Source organism: Stegostoma tigrinum, chromosome 30, assembly GCF_030684315.1.
Source record: "Stegostoma tigrinum isolate sSteTig4 chromosome 30, sSteTig4.hap1, whole genome shotgun sequence".
NCBI lineage: Eukaryota > Metazoa > Chordata > Chondrichthyes > Orectolobiformes > Stegostomatidae > Stegostoma > Stegostoma tigrinum.
Window position 1 is genome coordinate 37,942,358 of NC_081383.1, and position 15,971 is coordinate 37,958,328.

At 44.4% G+C, this 15,971-nt stretch overlaps 1 protein-coding gene across 1 annotated transcript in view; it reads left to right on the plus strand.

Annotated features, from left to right (window-relative positions):
* The window catches only part of LOC125465688 (ankycorbin-like), an 88,095-nt gene that overhangs the window by 58,652 nt on the left and 13,472 nt on the right, over positions 1-15,971 (plus strand). Inside the window, exons 15-17 of the mRNA XM_048559419.1 lie at positions 2,304-2,370; positions 4,360-4,481; positions 9,496-11,007. Of these exons, the coding sequence (XP_048415376.1) occupies positions 2,304-2,370; positions 4,360-4,481; positions 9,496-11,007 (1,701 nt within the window). The remainder of the gene's footprint in view (positions 1-2,303; positions 2,371-4,359; positions 4,482-9,495; positions 11,008-15,971) is intronic.

Below are 15,971 nucleotides of genomic sequence, written 5' to 3' on the forward strand. Positions count from 1 at the left end.
TTTCTAATGTTAATATTCCTAATCTATTTAACCTCTCTTCATAGCTAGTGCCCTCCGTATCAGGCAACATCCTGGTGAACCTCCTCTGCACCCTCTCCAAAGCATCCACATCGTTTTGCTAATGTGGCGACCAGAACTGTACACAGTATTCCAAATGTGGTCGAACCAAAGTCCTATACAACTGCAACATGGCCTGCCAACTCTTGGACTCACTACCCCGTCCGATGAATGAGAGCATGCAGTATGCCTTGACCACTTTATAGATCTGTGTTGCTACCTTCGGGGTACAGTGGACCTGAACACCCAGATCTCTGAATGCAACAATTTTCCCCAGGGCTTTTCCAAATAACCATATAGTTTACTCTTGAATTGGATTTTCCAAAATTCATCACCTCGCATTTGCCTGGATTGAGCTCCATCTGCTATTTCTCTGCCCAACTCTCCAATCTATCTATATTCTGCTGCATTCTCCAACAGTCCCCTTCACTATCTGCTACTTCACCAATCTTAGTGTCATCTGCAAACTTGCTAATCAGGCCATCTATACCTTCCCCCAGATCATTTATGTACATCACAAACAGCAGTGGTCCCAACACGGATCCCTGTGGAACACAGTGTAGAGCTGGATGAACACAGCAGGCCAAGCAGCATCAGAGGAGCAGGAAGGCTGACGTTTCGGGCCTAGACCCTTCTTCAGAAATTTCTTCTTCATTATTGCCTCACTGCTTGAGTCCTCCAAGGTGCCCTCCTTCAGCACAGCTGTGATATCCTCTTTGACCAGTAATGCAATGCCTCCAACCGTTTTACCACCATCTCTATCCTGCCTGAAGGATCTATATCCTGGGATATTTAGTTGTTAATCTTGCCCTTCCCTCAACCAAGTCTCAGTAATAGCAATAACTACATACTCCCAGGCACTCATCGAAGCCCTAAGATCATCTGCCTTGCCTGTTACACTTCTTGCATTAAAACAAATGCACCTCAGACCACCTGTATCTTTGCGTTCATCCTCTGCTCTCTGCCTACTCTTCCCCTTAGTCACACTGACGTCATTATCTAGTCCCTTACAGGCTTTAGTTACTACCTCCTCACTGTCCATTAACCTCCTCATTTGGTTCCCATCCCCCTCCACTTTAGTTTAAACCCACCCCAACAGCGTTAGCAAAAGCAGTCCCCCGAACATTGGTTCAAGTCCTGCCCACACAACTTGGAAAAAAAAGAGAAACCTTACCTTATCAATACAGCACAGAATCTATTTTTTGGTTAGCGGAGGAGGGTGGGTGGGAGACATTACACATGTAGTGTTTTGTGTTAAGCCACTGCCCAAATATATCAGTTCACTCACCTTCCCAGAATGCAATTCGACTGCTCCCACTCTGCTGCCGAAATGAAGAACTTACCTCCTGGTAGCCCCCTGGCCCTCACTCTCACTGCCCCTGCTGCTGCTGCGAAAACGGAGCAATGAAGTTTATGAAATAATTAGAAGCATATAGAGTTAATGGTAGCTATCTTTTCCATAGGATGAGGGATTTCAAGACTAGGGAGCACAATTTCGTACAACAAACAAGGATAGAGCTTGTACAATTAACAGTAGGGCCTTGGGTAGTGTCGTAGAACAGAGGGACCTAGGGGTGCAGGTACATAATTCTTTGAAGTTTGCATCAAATGTAGACAGGATGGTTAAAAAATATAAGAGGTTTAAAAAAGACCCAAGAGGCAAATTTTTTACATAGTGGATGGTTCACGTATGGAATGAACTTCCTGAGGAAGTGGTGGATGTGGTACAATTACAATGTTTATAAGACATTTAGGTGGATACATGAATAGGAAAGTTTTGGAGTGATATGGGCCAGGAGCAGGCAGGTGAGGCTAGTTTAATATGGGATTATGTTTGGCATGGACTGCTTGGACTGAGGGGTCTGTTTCTGTGCTGTGTGACTCAATGGCTCTATGATTCTATAACAATTCTATAAGAAATCCCTCCATACCTAGGATCAACCTCATGAACCACCATTCGTCCAACTTCCTTGATCTTTATCCGCAGCTGTCCAAATATGTTATATTAGTACTGATTGGCTCTGAGAAGGCATTTTGTATTCACTGTGTTACGTTGGAAATAGGTTCATTGATCCCATGTAAACAAACATCACAGTTGATGAGTGTACAACAGATAGTAGTGAGATTAATCACCAGTTAATCTGTTCTCAGTTGCGTTGGTGTAAGATCGATAGTAGCCAGGGCATCAATCAAGGTGCAGAAGATCGAAAGCTCGCTGTTCTAATTGAACAACTTTTAATCTCCAGGAAAAACATCAAGAAGACAGTGAGAGAGAACTCATGGTTGAGGAAGAGATGCTGAGTAGTTTCCCAGGTATACTATGTTTCAAATTTCAGCCTTGTATCCTTTGTGAAGATATAAACAAGTGAATTTAACAGACTTGATAATGGATGGAAGTATGTAAAAGCTTCAAATTTCAAAAATGCATTTAAACTCAATTAATTCATAAATCTGGAATTAAAAGACAGTCTCAGGAATGGTGACCTTGAAACTGTCGTCAGTTGTTGTAAAAATCTTTTCAGTTCCCTGATGACCTACGGAGAAGGAAATTTACCTGGTCTCACCTAGATGTGATTCTCGATTTGCAGCAATTTGGTTGACTCCGGAATAGCTTACAAGCCACTCAGTTGCACCAAACCACTACAAAGTCAGAAAGATTGCACCTGGACAGACCACCTGGCATCATTCTAGGCACATCGAGTCCATTCCACATTAGCAAGTCCGTCTTAATAACCTGGGGGCCTTCTGCCAACCTTGTGAGCAATTTCTCACAGACTGGTCAAACAACAGCCTGACGTACTGCATCATACCTTACAGATTGTGTCCCAAACACCACCTTTACTATCCTCTTCCACCTGAGTTGATGGCACATTGTTATACCGTCGGGAGGGAGGCACACAGGAAGTTCTCATCATTAACTCTGTATTCTCATGGAATCTCATTGCATCAGGTCAAACATGGGCAAGGAAATCTCCTCCTGATTCTCTGATTTACCCTGACCTGATGAATCAGTGCATCTCCAAGTTGAATACTATTTGGAAATATGAAGCAGCAGGTGCAGCAAGGGCATAGAATGTAGTCTGGGTGGGCACTTCAAAGTCTGTCACCAAGCGAGGTAGGGCAGCATGATCTTTGACTGGGATTGTCAAACAATGAAGCTGCTAGATGAGGTTTGTGACACAAGGCTTTCTCTATTGAAAGATGTTGTACTCTCTTTGGAGCAAGTAGGTAAATGGATTTGATATCTGGGAGTAATATGATGTAACACTCACTTTTCAACTTTCCCAGTCCTTGGCACAATGTTGTGAGTTCAAACTGAAAACCTGTCTCATTCACTGAAACATTTACCTTGGTATGGTAACCTGTCCTTTGATTTGTAAGCCTATGCTTCCTGACCCTTAATGTTCCTGAGCTTCTGGGCTCTGTAGTTGGCTGCTGTGGGGCGGAGGCATCTCCCATTAAAGTCCTTTGCGCTTCCCAAATCTACCCATTTTCAAAGTCTTTGTTGCTTCTCAAGTAATTACTGTAAGGTCTTATTTCCTTTCCCTTCCTTCTTTCAAGACTGCTTTGTCACTCATCCTTTAGAGGTTGTTGCCATCTATGCATTTTTCAAACGCTTAGCAACAATTTTGTAGAATCTCAGAATCCCCATAGTGTGGGAGGTTATTTGGCCCATTGAGTCCACACTAGCCCTCTGAAAGGTATCTCACCCAGACCCACACCCTCACCCTATCCCTGCATTTCCCACAGCTAACCCATCTAGCTTGCACACTCGTAGACACTACCACACAATTTAGAATGGCCTGCGTATCTTTGAACTGTAGGAGGAAACCCACGCAGGCATGGGGAGAATGTGCAAGCTTCACACAGTCACTCAAAGCTGAGATTGAACCCAGGTCCCTGGCACTATGAGGAAGCAGTGCTAACCACTGCTGCTCAAATTTGTCTCCCTCCACCAAAGGTTGGGTTTGAGGTGATCATGAAAAGGTCTCTGGTATCAAGGTTTGGTCTGTCCTCTGTGTCTGGCTCAGTTTGTTTCAGTCCCCTTCATGCTGGTTCCTGACAAAATAGGTCCCACTCTTCATTCGCATAATATAGATGACTATAGTCCAAGTTAGAACCCCAGATCTCTGTCAGTCTCTTAGTTAAACTTTATGCCATGCTTACATTGTCAGCCACATTAGTAACTGATTCACATTAACTCCTTACTCCAGTGTTAGCCTTCTCTTTGTTTGATTTTTGGGATTGAATAATTGCTTAAATTGTTTCATTCCACTGCTTACTGTTGCTGAATTGTTTCAGGGATTGAAAAGTTATTTTTGAAAAAGGGTATGAACGTTTCTAGTGAGGAGGGTCTTGTGTCACTGCAGAGTCAATTGGAGACAGTGACCAGTGAAAACCAAGAGCTGCAAGGGAGATTGCAGGTAATAATCTTCATTCCATGGACCTTGATATTGAACCTCGCACAATAGGTGAGAGAATTGAAGAAACGAGTTTGAAAATGGAGGGGGAGATGATGTGTGACCGACATACTGTGCATGCACTTTTTGCCCTTTCCAGACCAGCAGTCATTAGGGCTGTCATGAAGAGCTGGGTCATTTCAGTCCTGCGTTTAAACTGAGGCTCTCTATTAAGAATCTGACAGTGGGAAGAAAGGTGGCAACATTTAAGATCTGCAGAAGAACAGCTCATTGGGGTTGGAATGGTGTTTGGGCTGGGAAAGTCAGTCTTGCAATAATTGTACCTGTGATATCATGGTAAAGAAAGATTTGTTTTTATATAGCACTTTTCACTGACCATCTCAGAGTGCTATACTGCCAACGTAGTATGAACAATGGGGTAATAAAATGAAGTGTGATGGAGGCAGCTTCAATTAAGTAATTCAAAAGGGCTTTAGATGATTTTCGGGAGGAGAGCGAGAGCAGGAAGTGTGTCCAGCTGCAGCTCTTGTTAGACCGCATGATGGCTCTGGAGCTGCGGATGGACTCACTTTGGAGCATACGCGATGCTGAGGGGGTCCTGGACAGCATGTTTAGCAAGTTGGTCGCACAGCAGATTAGGATTGCTGAGGGAGATAGCGAATGGGTGACCAAAAGGCAGAGGAAGAGCAGGAAGGCAGTGAAGGTGTCCCCTGCGGTCATCTCCCTCCAAAACAGGCATTCCGTTTTGGATACTGCTGGGGGAGATGGCACACCAGGGGTAGGTGGCAGTAGCCAGGTTCATGGCACCGTGTCTGGCTCTGCTGTACAGAAGGGCGGGAAAAAGAGTGGAAGGGCAATAGTCATTGGGGATTCAATTGTAAGGGAAGTAGATAGGCGGTTCTGCTGTCGAAAACAGGACTCCCGAATGGTATGTTGCCTCCCAGATGCACAGATCAGGGACGTCTCCGATCGGCTGCAGAACATTCTGAAGTGGGAGGGTGAACAGCCAGTTGTCATGGTGCATATGGGCACCAATGATATAGGCAGAAAACGGGATGAGGTCCTACAAGCAGAATTTAGGGAGTTAGGAGCCAAGTTAAAAAGTAGGACCTCAAAGGTAGTAATCTCAGGATTGCTCCCAGTGCCACGTGCTAGTCAGTGCAGAAATGAAAGAATAGCCAGGATGAATGCGTGGCTTGAGAGATGGTGTCGGAGGGAGAGGTTCAGATTTTTGGGACATTGCAAACGGTTCTGGGGAAGGTGGGACTATTACAAATTGGATGGTCTACACCTGAGCCGGACTGGAACCAATGTCCTTGGGGGTGCTTTTCCTAACGCTGTGGGGGAGGGTTTAAACTAATGTGGCAGGGGGATGGGAACCAAATATTGGACAGAAAAGAGGTAGTAACGAAAGCCTGTAGGGAACTAGATAATGGAATCAGCGTGACTAAAAAGGGAATAGTAGTCGGGGAGCAGATAATGAACACAAAGGGACAGCTGGTCTGAGGTGCATTTGTTTTAATGCAAGAAGTATAGTAGATAAGGCAGATGAGCTTAGGGCTTGGATCAGTACCTGGAAGTATGATGTTATTGCTATTACTGAGACTTGTTTGAGGGAAGGGCATGATTGGCAGCTAGTTGTCCCAGAATATTGATGCCTCAGGCGGGATAGGGAGGGAGGTAAATGGTGTGGAGGAGTTGCAATACTGGTCAAAGACGATATCACAGCCGCACTGAAGGAGAGCCCCATGGAGACCTCAAGCAGTGAGGCAATATGGGTAGAACTCAGAAATAGGAAGGATGTGGTAACAATGTTGGGGCTGTACTACAGGCCTCCCAACAGCGAGCGTGAGATAGAGGTACAAATATGTAAACAGATAATGGAAAGGTGTAGGAGAAACAGGCTGGTGGTGATGGGGGATTTTAATTTTCCCAACATTGACTGGGATTCACTCAGTGTTAGGGGTCAAGACGGAGCAGAATTTGTAAGGTGTGTCCAGGAGGGTTTTCTAGAGCAGTATGTATGTAGTCCAACTCGGGAAGGGGCCATACTGGACCCGGCGTTGGGGGATGAACCGGCCAGGTGGTTGATTTTACAGTAGGGGACTACTTTGGAAATGGCGACCACAATTCAGTAAGTTTTACAATATTCATGGGCAAGGATGGGAGTGGTCCTAAAGGAAGAGTACTAAACTGGGGGAAGGCCGACTATACTAAGATTCGGCAGGATCTGAGGAATGTAGATTGGGAGAAACTGTTTGAAGGTAAATCCACATTTGATATGTGGGAGGCTTTTAAGGAGAGGTTGATTAGCGTGTGGGAGAGACACTTTCCTGGAAAAATGAGGAATAGAAATGGCAAGATTAAGGAACCATGGATGACAGGTGAAATTGTGAGACTAGCCAAGAGGAATAAAGAAGCATACATGAGGTCTAGGCGACTGAAGACAGACGAAGCTTTGCAAGAATATCGGGAATGTAGAACGAATCTGAAATGAGGCATTAAGAGGGCTAAGAGAGGACATAAGATATTGCTGGCAAACATGGTTAAGGAAAATCCCAAAGTCTTTTATTCATATATAAAGAGCAAGAGGGTAACTAGAGAAAGGATTGGCCCACCTAAGGACAAAGAAGGAAAGTTATGCGCTTAGTCAGAGAAAATGGGTGACATTCTTAACGAGTACTTTGCATCGGTATTCACCAAGGAGAGGGACATGACAGATGTTGAGGTTAGGGATAGATGTTTGCTTACTCTAGGTCAAGTTGACATAAGGAAGGAGGAAGTGTTGGATATCTGAAAAGACATTAAGGTGGACAAGTCCCCAGGTCTGGATGGGATCTATCCCAGGTTACTGAGGGAAGTGAGAGAGGAAATAGCCGGGGCCTTAACAGATATCTTTGCAGCATCCTTAGACACGGATGAGGACCCGGAGGGCTGGAGACTTGCTAATGTTGTCCCCTTGTTTAAGAAGGGCAGCAAGGATAATCTAGGTAATTATCGACCGGTGAGCCTGACGTCAGTGGTAGGGAAGCTACTGGAGAAGATACTGAGGGATAGGATCTATTCCCATTTGGAAGAAAATGGGCTATCAGTGATAGGCAACATGGTTTTGTACAGGGAAGGTCATGTCTTACCAACTTAATAGAATTCTTTGAGGACGTGACAAAGTTGATTGATGAGGGAAAGGCTGTAGATGTCATATACATGGACTTCAGTAAGGTGTTTGATAAGGTTCCCCATGGCAGGCTGATGGAGAAAGTGAAGTCACATGGGGTCCAGGGTGTGCCAGCTAGATGGATAAAAAATTGGCTAGGCAACAGTAGACAGACAGTAGTAGTAGAAGGGAGTTTCTCAAATTGGAGACCTGTGACCAGTGGTGTTCCACAGGGATCTGTGCTGGGACCACTGTTGTTTGTGATATATGTAAATGATTTGGAGGAAGGTGTAGGTGATCTGATCAGCAAGTTTGCAGATGACACTAAGATTGGTGGAATAGCAGATAGTGAAGGGGACTGTCAGAGATTACAGCAGAATATAGATAGACTGGAGAGTTGGGCAGATAAATGGCAGATGGAGTTCAATCCGGGCAAATGCGAGGTGATGCATTTTGGAAGATCAAATTCAAGGGCGAACTATACAGTAAATGGAAAAGTCCTAGGGAAAATTGATGAACAGAGAGATCTGGGTGTTCAGGCCCATTGTTCCCTGAAGGTGACAACGCAGGTCAATAGAGTGGTCAAGGAGGCATATGGCATGCTTTCCTTCATTGGACGGGGTATTGAGTACAAGAGTTGGCAGGTCATGTTACAGTTGTATAGGACTTTGGTTCGGCCACATTTGGAGTACTGTGTACAGTTCTGGTCGCCACATTACCAAAAGGATGTGGATGCTTTGGGGAGGGTGCAGAGGAGGTTCACCAGGATGTTGCCTGGTATGGAGGGTGCTAGCTATGAAGAGAGGTTGAGTACATCAGGATTATATTCTTTAGAAAGATGGAGATTGAGGGGGGGGGACCTGATTGAGGTCTACAAAATCATGAGGGGTATAGACAGGGTGGATAGCAAGAAGCTTTTTCCCAGCGTGGGGGACTCAATTACTAGGGGTCATGAGTTCAAAGTGAGAGGAGGAAAGTTGAAGGGAAATATGCGTGGAAAGTTCTTTACACAGAGGGTGGTGGGTGCCTGGAACGCATTGCCAGCGGAGGTGGTAGACGCAGACACGTTAGTGTCTTTTAAGATATATTTGTACAGGTACATGGATGGGCAGGGAGCAAATGGACACAGACCCTAAGAAAATAGATGACTGGTTAGATAGAGGATCTTGATCGACGCAGGCTTGGAGGGCCGAAGGGCCTGTTCCTGTGCTGTAATTTTCTTTGTTCTTTGTTCTTTGAAAATAATATGGAGGGTTGTGGGAACCAGGTAGGAGGATGGCACCAAATCCCTCCGTTCACTTGGAGAGTCAGTGCAGGCACAATGGGCCAAATGGCCACCTTCTGCACAGTAACAATTCTATGATTCTGTGAAGCACTTTACGAGTGTAGTTATCATTGCAATCTGGGAAATATGGTAACCAACATGCACAATAAGCTCCCACCAGCAGAAATGTGATCACGACTGGATAGTCGGTAGACCTTGGATAACCTGCTTGCTGTTCTTTGAAATTGTGCAATGGTTTATTTTACATCTACCTGTTCAGGCAGGTGGAGGTTTAGTTTGACATCTCATCTAAAAGACAACACCTTAAACTGCAAAGTACTCCCTCAGTGCTGCTCAAGAATATCAGTCTTGATTTCAATCGATCCCTGAGTGGGACTTGAACCCAAAGGCGAGCATGCTGTCAACTGAACCATGGCTGAACACTTGCAATATTAAGCCAAATGCTACCACTAATACCAGAGTCAGATTAAAAATTACCAGCCAGGATAACTAACACATAGTGCATGATATGTTACAAAGTGAGTTACTAATTGACATTTCGCACCTTCAATTTCATCACTCTTGCAATTTTTTTTCAGGAGATAGAATCTTTGCAGAAAGGAGAAAATGAAGGGGAATCATCAGGAAGCCTGGATTTTATCCCTGTTTATCTGTATGATTCCTTGCAAATGGAATTTGAGAAACTGAAGGAACAGTATGAACAAGCCCAGGCTACAATCAGGGCTGAGGTTGTCTCACCCTCTTCTGACAAACTAATCTCAGTGGAAGCATATGAACAACTAAAGGTGGAACATGAGCAAGAAGTTCAAAGGTTACAGGCAGATCTTGATGGGCTCAAGGCCAACTCCTCCTTAAAGGGAGGAGATCCATCCATAAGTGGGGACTCAGAGGAGAAAGACATGGCAGAACAAGATGTTCAGGAACTCATTAAAAGACTGAAGGAGACCCAGGACAAATATGTGGCAGCTGTGACTGAGATTCAACAACTGGAAGAGCAGATCCAATTCGGAATTCTTTCTGTGAAAGAAAATGAAGCCGAGGGCAACACAGAGACATTAAAAACAATCCCTGGAAATGAGCTCGAGAGTGTTGAGATGGAGCTGCAGCAAGCAGGTAAAGCTGAAGGGGAAGAAGAAAAGAAAGTGAGAGCACTGGAGAAAAAGGTGAATGAAATGGAGAAGCTTCTGTCTCAAAGTATCCCTTTTGAGGAATACAATGAAATGCAGACGTCACTAAACGCCTCGCTTCAACAAATTTCCAAAGAGAATTCCCTGCTGCTAGAAAGATGCACCAAGGCAGAAGACGAACTTGAGGATCTGAAGAGAAGCCATGATGGGTCCACCAAAGATGGAATTAGACCTTCCAATGAAGTCAATGAACAACTTGAAGAACTGAGCAAAATCCACAGTGAATTGCAGGAAAAGTGCAGAGACCTTCAAGTCAAATACAACAAGAAAGTTGAAGAGCTCGAGTCCACACAATCCTTGTACATCCCAAAGCAGGAGCATGAAGAGGTGAAGGATAAGTTGAGTAAATCCCTCAACGAAGCCAACAAACAGTTCTCTGATTTAAAGCAAAGGCACGATGCAATCCAAAAAGAGATCACAAGGCTACAAGATGAGGTAGAACGTCAGAGGATGAGCTCTGTAACATTGGATGACCATGTGAAAATGAAGGAATCACTTGAGAAGTCTGTGCAGGATACCAAAGGAATGTTGATCAATGTGCAGAATGAATTGGCCATGAAGGAAAAGGAGATTTCCCAGCAACAGGAAGAAATGGCGGCAATGAGAGGCCAAACCATTCTAAAAGAAGAGCACGAAAAGATCAGCACCTCTCTGAAGGCAGAGGTAAATTCTTTAATCATTAAATTAAACGATCTGACCAAAAAGCATGAGAAGACCTGCACTGAGGTATTCCGAGTACAGAGGGAGGCACTCTTCATGAAGAGTGAGAAACAGGATATAGAGGAACAGCTGGCCGCTTTACAGAAACAGTACAACAAATTAAAGACTGAGTCAACAAAGATCATTGAATTGCACAAACAAATTGAGGACTCTGCTGTCCTTGTGAAGGAGAAGAACAGGAAGGTATTGCAAAATTACAGTCTTTAGTGTTTTATAATTAATATTAGTATTTCTGATGATTCTTAAATGCTTTTGATCTGCATTCAATAACCTAATTATCCAGCCTCTTTAGTGTCGTCGCTTAGTGATGTGTGGAATGATGCTGGTCTCTGAGCAAATGAAACATCATTCCTTCCGGTGACCACGTGAAATCTACCCAATCATGGGCCGCCTGTATTGATTTACCTGTTTGTATAATGTTACCGGTTAATCTCGCAGATTCTCGTGGGAGAGTGATATCTACTTCTGGGCTATAAGGCCTGGGTTCAGGTGCTGCCTGCTCCAACGATTTGTCTGAACAAGCTAATATAAAAATATCTACAGGTGAATCTCAAAACAGCGCAGAGTTCCCCTGCTCTATCACAGGCATTTTAATCTACTGTTTTGGGAACATTTCTAGAGTCTAGTAAAGTCACTCTTTAATTGTGCTTTGTTTCTGCGCAGTACCCTAAGATCAACTGCTGAAGGTAAGTTGTTGTACCTGAGGTATTTCAAGTTACCGTAAACACAGGAGAGCTATGGTGGTCTTGTGATCCAGTAGTAGCATCCCTATGGGCCCGAAGTTATGGGTCTGAGTCCCATGTGGAACTGTTGGCCATGGCAGGTCTATTTAGAATGTGACAGACAAGTTGATTGTCAGCCTATAATTCCTTCCACTAATCCTGAGGAAAATCTTCTTCACCCAGAGATTGGTGGATATATGGAATGCTCTGCCCCAGAAGGCAGTGGAGGCCAACTCTCTGGATACTTTCAAGAAAGAGATGGATAGAGCTCTTAAAGATAGTGGAATCAAGGGTTATGGGGATAAGGCAGGAACAGGATACTGATTGTGGATGATCAGCCATGATCATAATGAATGGTGGTGCTGGCTCGAAGGGCCATATGGCCTACTCCAGCACCTATTGTCTTTTGTCTATTGTCTATTGTCCTGACTACAGGCAGCAAAAGAGGGAGATTTTCCTGCTTAGCCATTCTGCAATGGTTTTCCCATAAATATGGACCACTCCAATGGGAATTCATGGCATCACCCTGTCTGTCTATTCGAGTGGATGATTTGAAGAAGCTCATGGGAGTTTGTCCAAAAATCCAGCCCACACAAAATAATTAAGAATCAGAATGGCCATTCATCCCATCATATTAGAACATAAGACGCAGGAGCAGGAGTAGGCCATCTGGCCCCTCGAGCCTGCACCACCATTTAATAAGATCATGGCTCATCCCTTTGAGACTCAGCTCCACTTACCCGCCCACTCACCATAACCCTTAATTCCTTTACTGTTCAAAAATTTATCCAGCCTTGCCTTAAACACATTCAGCGAGGTAGCTTCAACCGCTTCACTGGCCAGGGAATTCCACAGATTCACAACCCTTTGGGTGAAGAAGTTCCTCCTGACCTCAGTCCTACATCTGCTTCCCTTTGTTTTGAGGCGATGCTCTCTGGTCCTAGTTTCACCTGCTAGCGGAAACAACCTCCCTGCCTACAGCTTATCTATTCCCTTCATAATCTTCTATGTTTCTATAAGATCTCCCCTCATTCTTCTGAATTCCAATGAGTATAATCCCAGTCTACTCAGTCTCTCCTCATAATCCAACCCTCTCAACTGTGGAATCAACCAAGCAAATCACCTCTGCACTCTTCCAGTGCTAGTATATCTCTTCTCAAGTAAGGAGACCAAAACTGCACACAGTACTCCAGGTGTGGCCTCACCAGGACCCTATACAGCTGCAGCATAGCCTCCCTGTTTTTAAATTCCATCCCTCTAACAATGACAGACAAAATTCTATTTGCCTTTTTAATTACCTGCTGAACATGCAATCCTATTTTTAGCGATTCATGCACAAGGACACCCAAGTCCCTCTGCACAGCAGCACGCTGCAATTTTTTTACCATTTAGTCCATTTTGCTGTTATTTCTACCAAAATGGATGACCTCACACTTATCAACAGTGTACTCCAGCTGCCAAGCCTTTGCCCACTCACTTAGACTATTTACATCCCTCTTCAGACTTTCAGTGTCCTCTGCACACTTTGCTCTACCGCTCACCATAGTGTCATCTGCAAATTTTGACACACCACACTTAGTCCCAAACTCCAAATCATGTATGTAAATTGTCAATAACTGAGGTCCCAACACCGATCCCTGAGGCACACCGCTAGCCACTGACCACCAACCAGAAAAACACCTGTTTACCCCTACTCTTTGCTTTCTCCTGGTCAACCAATCCTCTATCCATGCCAATACATTACCTGTAATAAAGTTGCACAGTATTTTATATAGCAGTCTTTGGTGTAGCACCTTGTCAAATGCCTTCTGGAAATCCAGATACACCACATCCACAGGCTCCCCATTGTCCACCATGCAAGTAATGTCCTCAAAGAATTCCACCAAAGTAGTTAAACATGATCTGTCCTTCATGAACCCATACTGGGTGTTCCCAATGGGACAATTTATATCCGGATGTCCCCAATGGGACAATTTATATCCGGATGTCTTGCTATTTCCTCCTTAATGATAGATTCAAGCATTTTCCCCACTAACAAAGTTAAGCTAACTGGCCTATAGTTACCTGTTTTTTGTCTACTTCCTTTTTTAAACAGTGGCGTCACATCGGCTGTTTTCCAATCTGCGGGAACCACCCCAGCGTCCGGTGACGTTTGGGAAATAATTACTAGTATATTTGCTATTTCCCCCATCACCTCTTTTAGGACCCTGGGATGCATTTCGTCAGGGCCAGGCACTTGTCTACCTTTAGACCCATGAACTTGCCCAGCACTGCCTCCTTAGTGATAATGATAGTTTCTAGGTCCTCACCTGCTAAACCTTCTTGCCATTACTTTTGGGCATGTTATTTGTGTCTTCCACTGTGAAGACTGACACGAAATAACTGTTTAATGCCGTGGCTATTTCCTCAATCCCAGTCATTAAATTGGCCTTCTCCTCCTCTAAAGGACCAATGTTTACCTTCGCCACTCTTTTATGATTTACATATTTTTAGAAACTTTTGCTGCCTGTTTTTACATTTTGAGCTAGTTTACTCTCATAATCTATCTTACTTTTCTTTATAACATTTTTTGTGGCTTTCTGTTGGCCTTTAAAGATTTCCCAGTCCACTAGTTTCCCACTACTGTTTGCTTTTTTGTACTTTTTTTTTCAGTTTGATACTTTCCTTTATTTCCTTAGACATCCATGGCTGGCTCTCTCTTTTCCTACAGTACTTCCTTATCACTGGAATATACTTCTGCTGAACACTGTGAAAAATTGAAAGTCCTCCGCTGTTCCTCAATTGACCCACCATAAAGTTTTTGCTCCCATTCTACCTTAGCTAACTCCTTCCTCATTTCTTCATAGTCTCCTTTGTTTAAGCACAGGACACAGGTACTGGATTTAACTTTCTCACGCTCCATCTGTATTTTAAATTCGACCGTACTGTGATTCCTCCTTCCGAGAGGATCCCTAACTGTGAGATCGTTAATTATTCCTGTCTCATTACACAGGACTAGATCTAGGATAGCTTGCTCCCTCGTAGGTTCCATTACATATTGTTCAAGGAAATTATCGCGGATGCATTCTATGAATCTCTCCTCAAGGCTACCATGGCCGACCTGGTTTGACCAATCGATACGTATATTAAAATCCCCCATGATAATTGCTGTACCATTTTTACATGCATTAGCTATTTCTATGTTTATTGCCTGCCCTACCACAATGTCGTTATTTGGTGGCCTATAGACCACTCCTATCAGTGACTTCTTCTCCCTGCTATTCCTAATTTCCACCCAAATGGATTCAAAGTTTTGTTCAGTAGAACCTATATCATCTCCCACTACTGCCCTGATATCATCCTTAAAAATCAGAGCAACACCACCTCCCTTACCTTCCTGTCTGTCCTTCCAAACAGCTTGATACCCCTGGATACTTAACTCCCAGTCATGACCATCCTGTAACCATGTCTCTGTAATGGCCACTAAATCATACCCATTTGCCTTGATTTGCGCTGTCAACTCATCCACCTTGTTTCGAATGCTCCCAGCATTCAGATAAAGTGCCGTTATGCCAGTTTTTGCACCTTCTTTATGGGTCCTATCACCTCCATTACTAACAGCTCTTGAGTTCTCCTTCCCTTTAACTTTTTTCCCAATTTTCAATAGAGTTGAAGCTTCCTTATCACCTGCTAACCTGCTGCTTTAATTGTTATGCTCCCTCTATGCTCATTTCTCCCTCCCCCCCCTACTTACTAGTTTAAAGTCCTATTAACCACCCTGTTTACCCTTCTCGCCAGAACACTGGACCTGGCCCTGTTCAGGTGGAGCCCATTCCGGTGGTATAGATCCCTCCTGTCCCAGAACTGATGCCAGTGCCCCATGAAAGCCCTCTTTCCCACACCGGTCTTTTAGCCACGTGTTTACTTTCCTGATCCTCGCCTCCCTGTGCCAATTTGCACGTGGCTCGGGCCGCAATCCAGAGATTATGACCCTTGAAGGCCTGTTTTTTAATTTTGTTCCTAGCTTTTCATAATCCGGAAACAGGTCTTTTTTCCCAGTCCTGCCTACGTTGTTGGTACCTATATGGACCCCAACAACTGGATCCTCCCCCTCCCTCTCTAGTATCCTCTCAAGCCGGTCAGAATGTCTCGCATCCTGGCACCGGGCAGGCAACACGCCATGCGGGATTCTCTATCCTGCTCCCAAAGGATACTGTCTATCCGCCTGATGATGGAATCCCCCACAACTATGATCTGTCTTTTTTACTTCCCCCTATTGAATGGCCTCCTGGACCATGGTCAGTTGACCCATCTTTCCTGCAGCCCTGTTCCTCATCCACGCGGGGAGAAAGTGCCTCATACCTGTGGGACAATGTCAAAGGCTGCGGCTCCTGTGTTCCTATCTGCAGGGTCCCTCTACCTGCCACACTCGCAGTCACACACTGC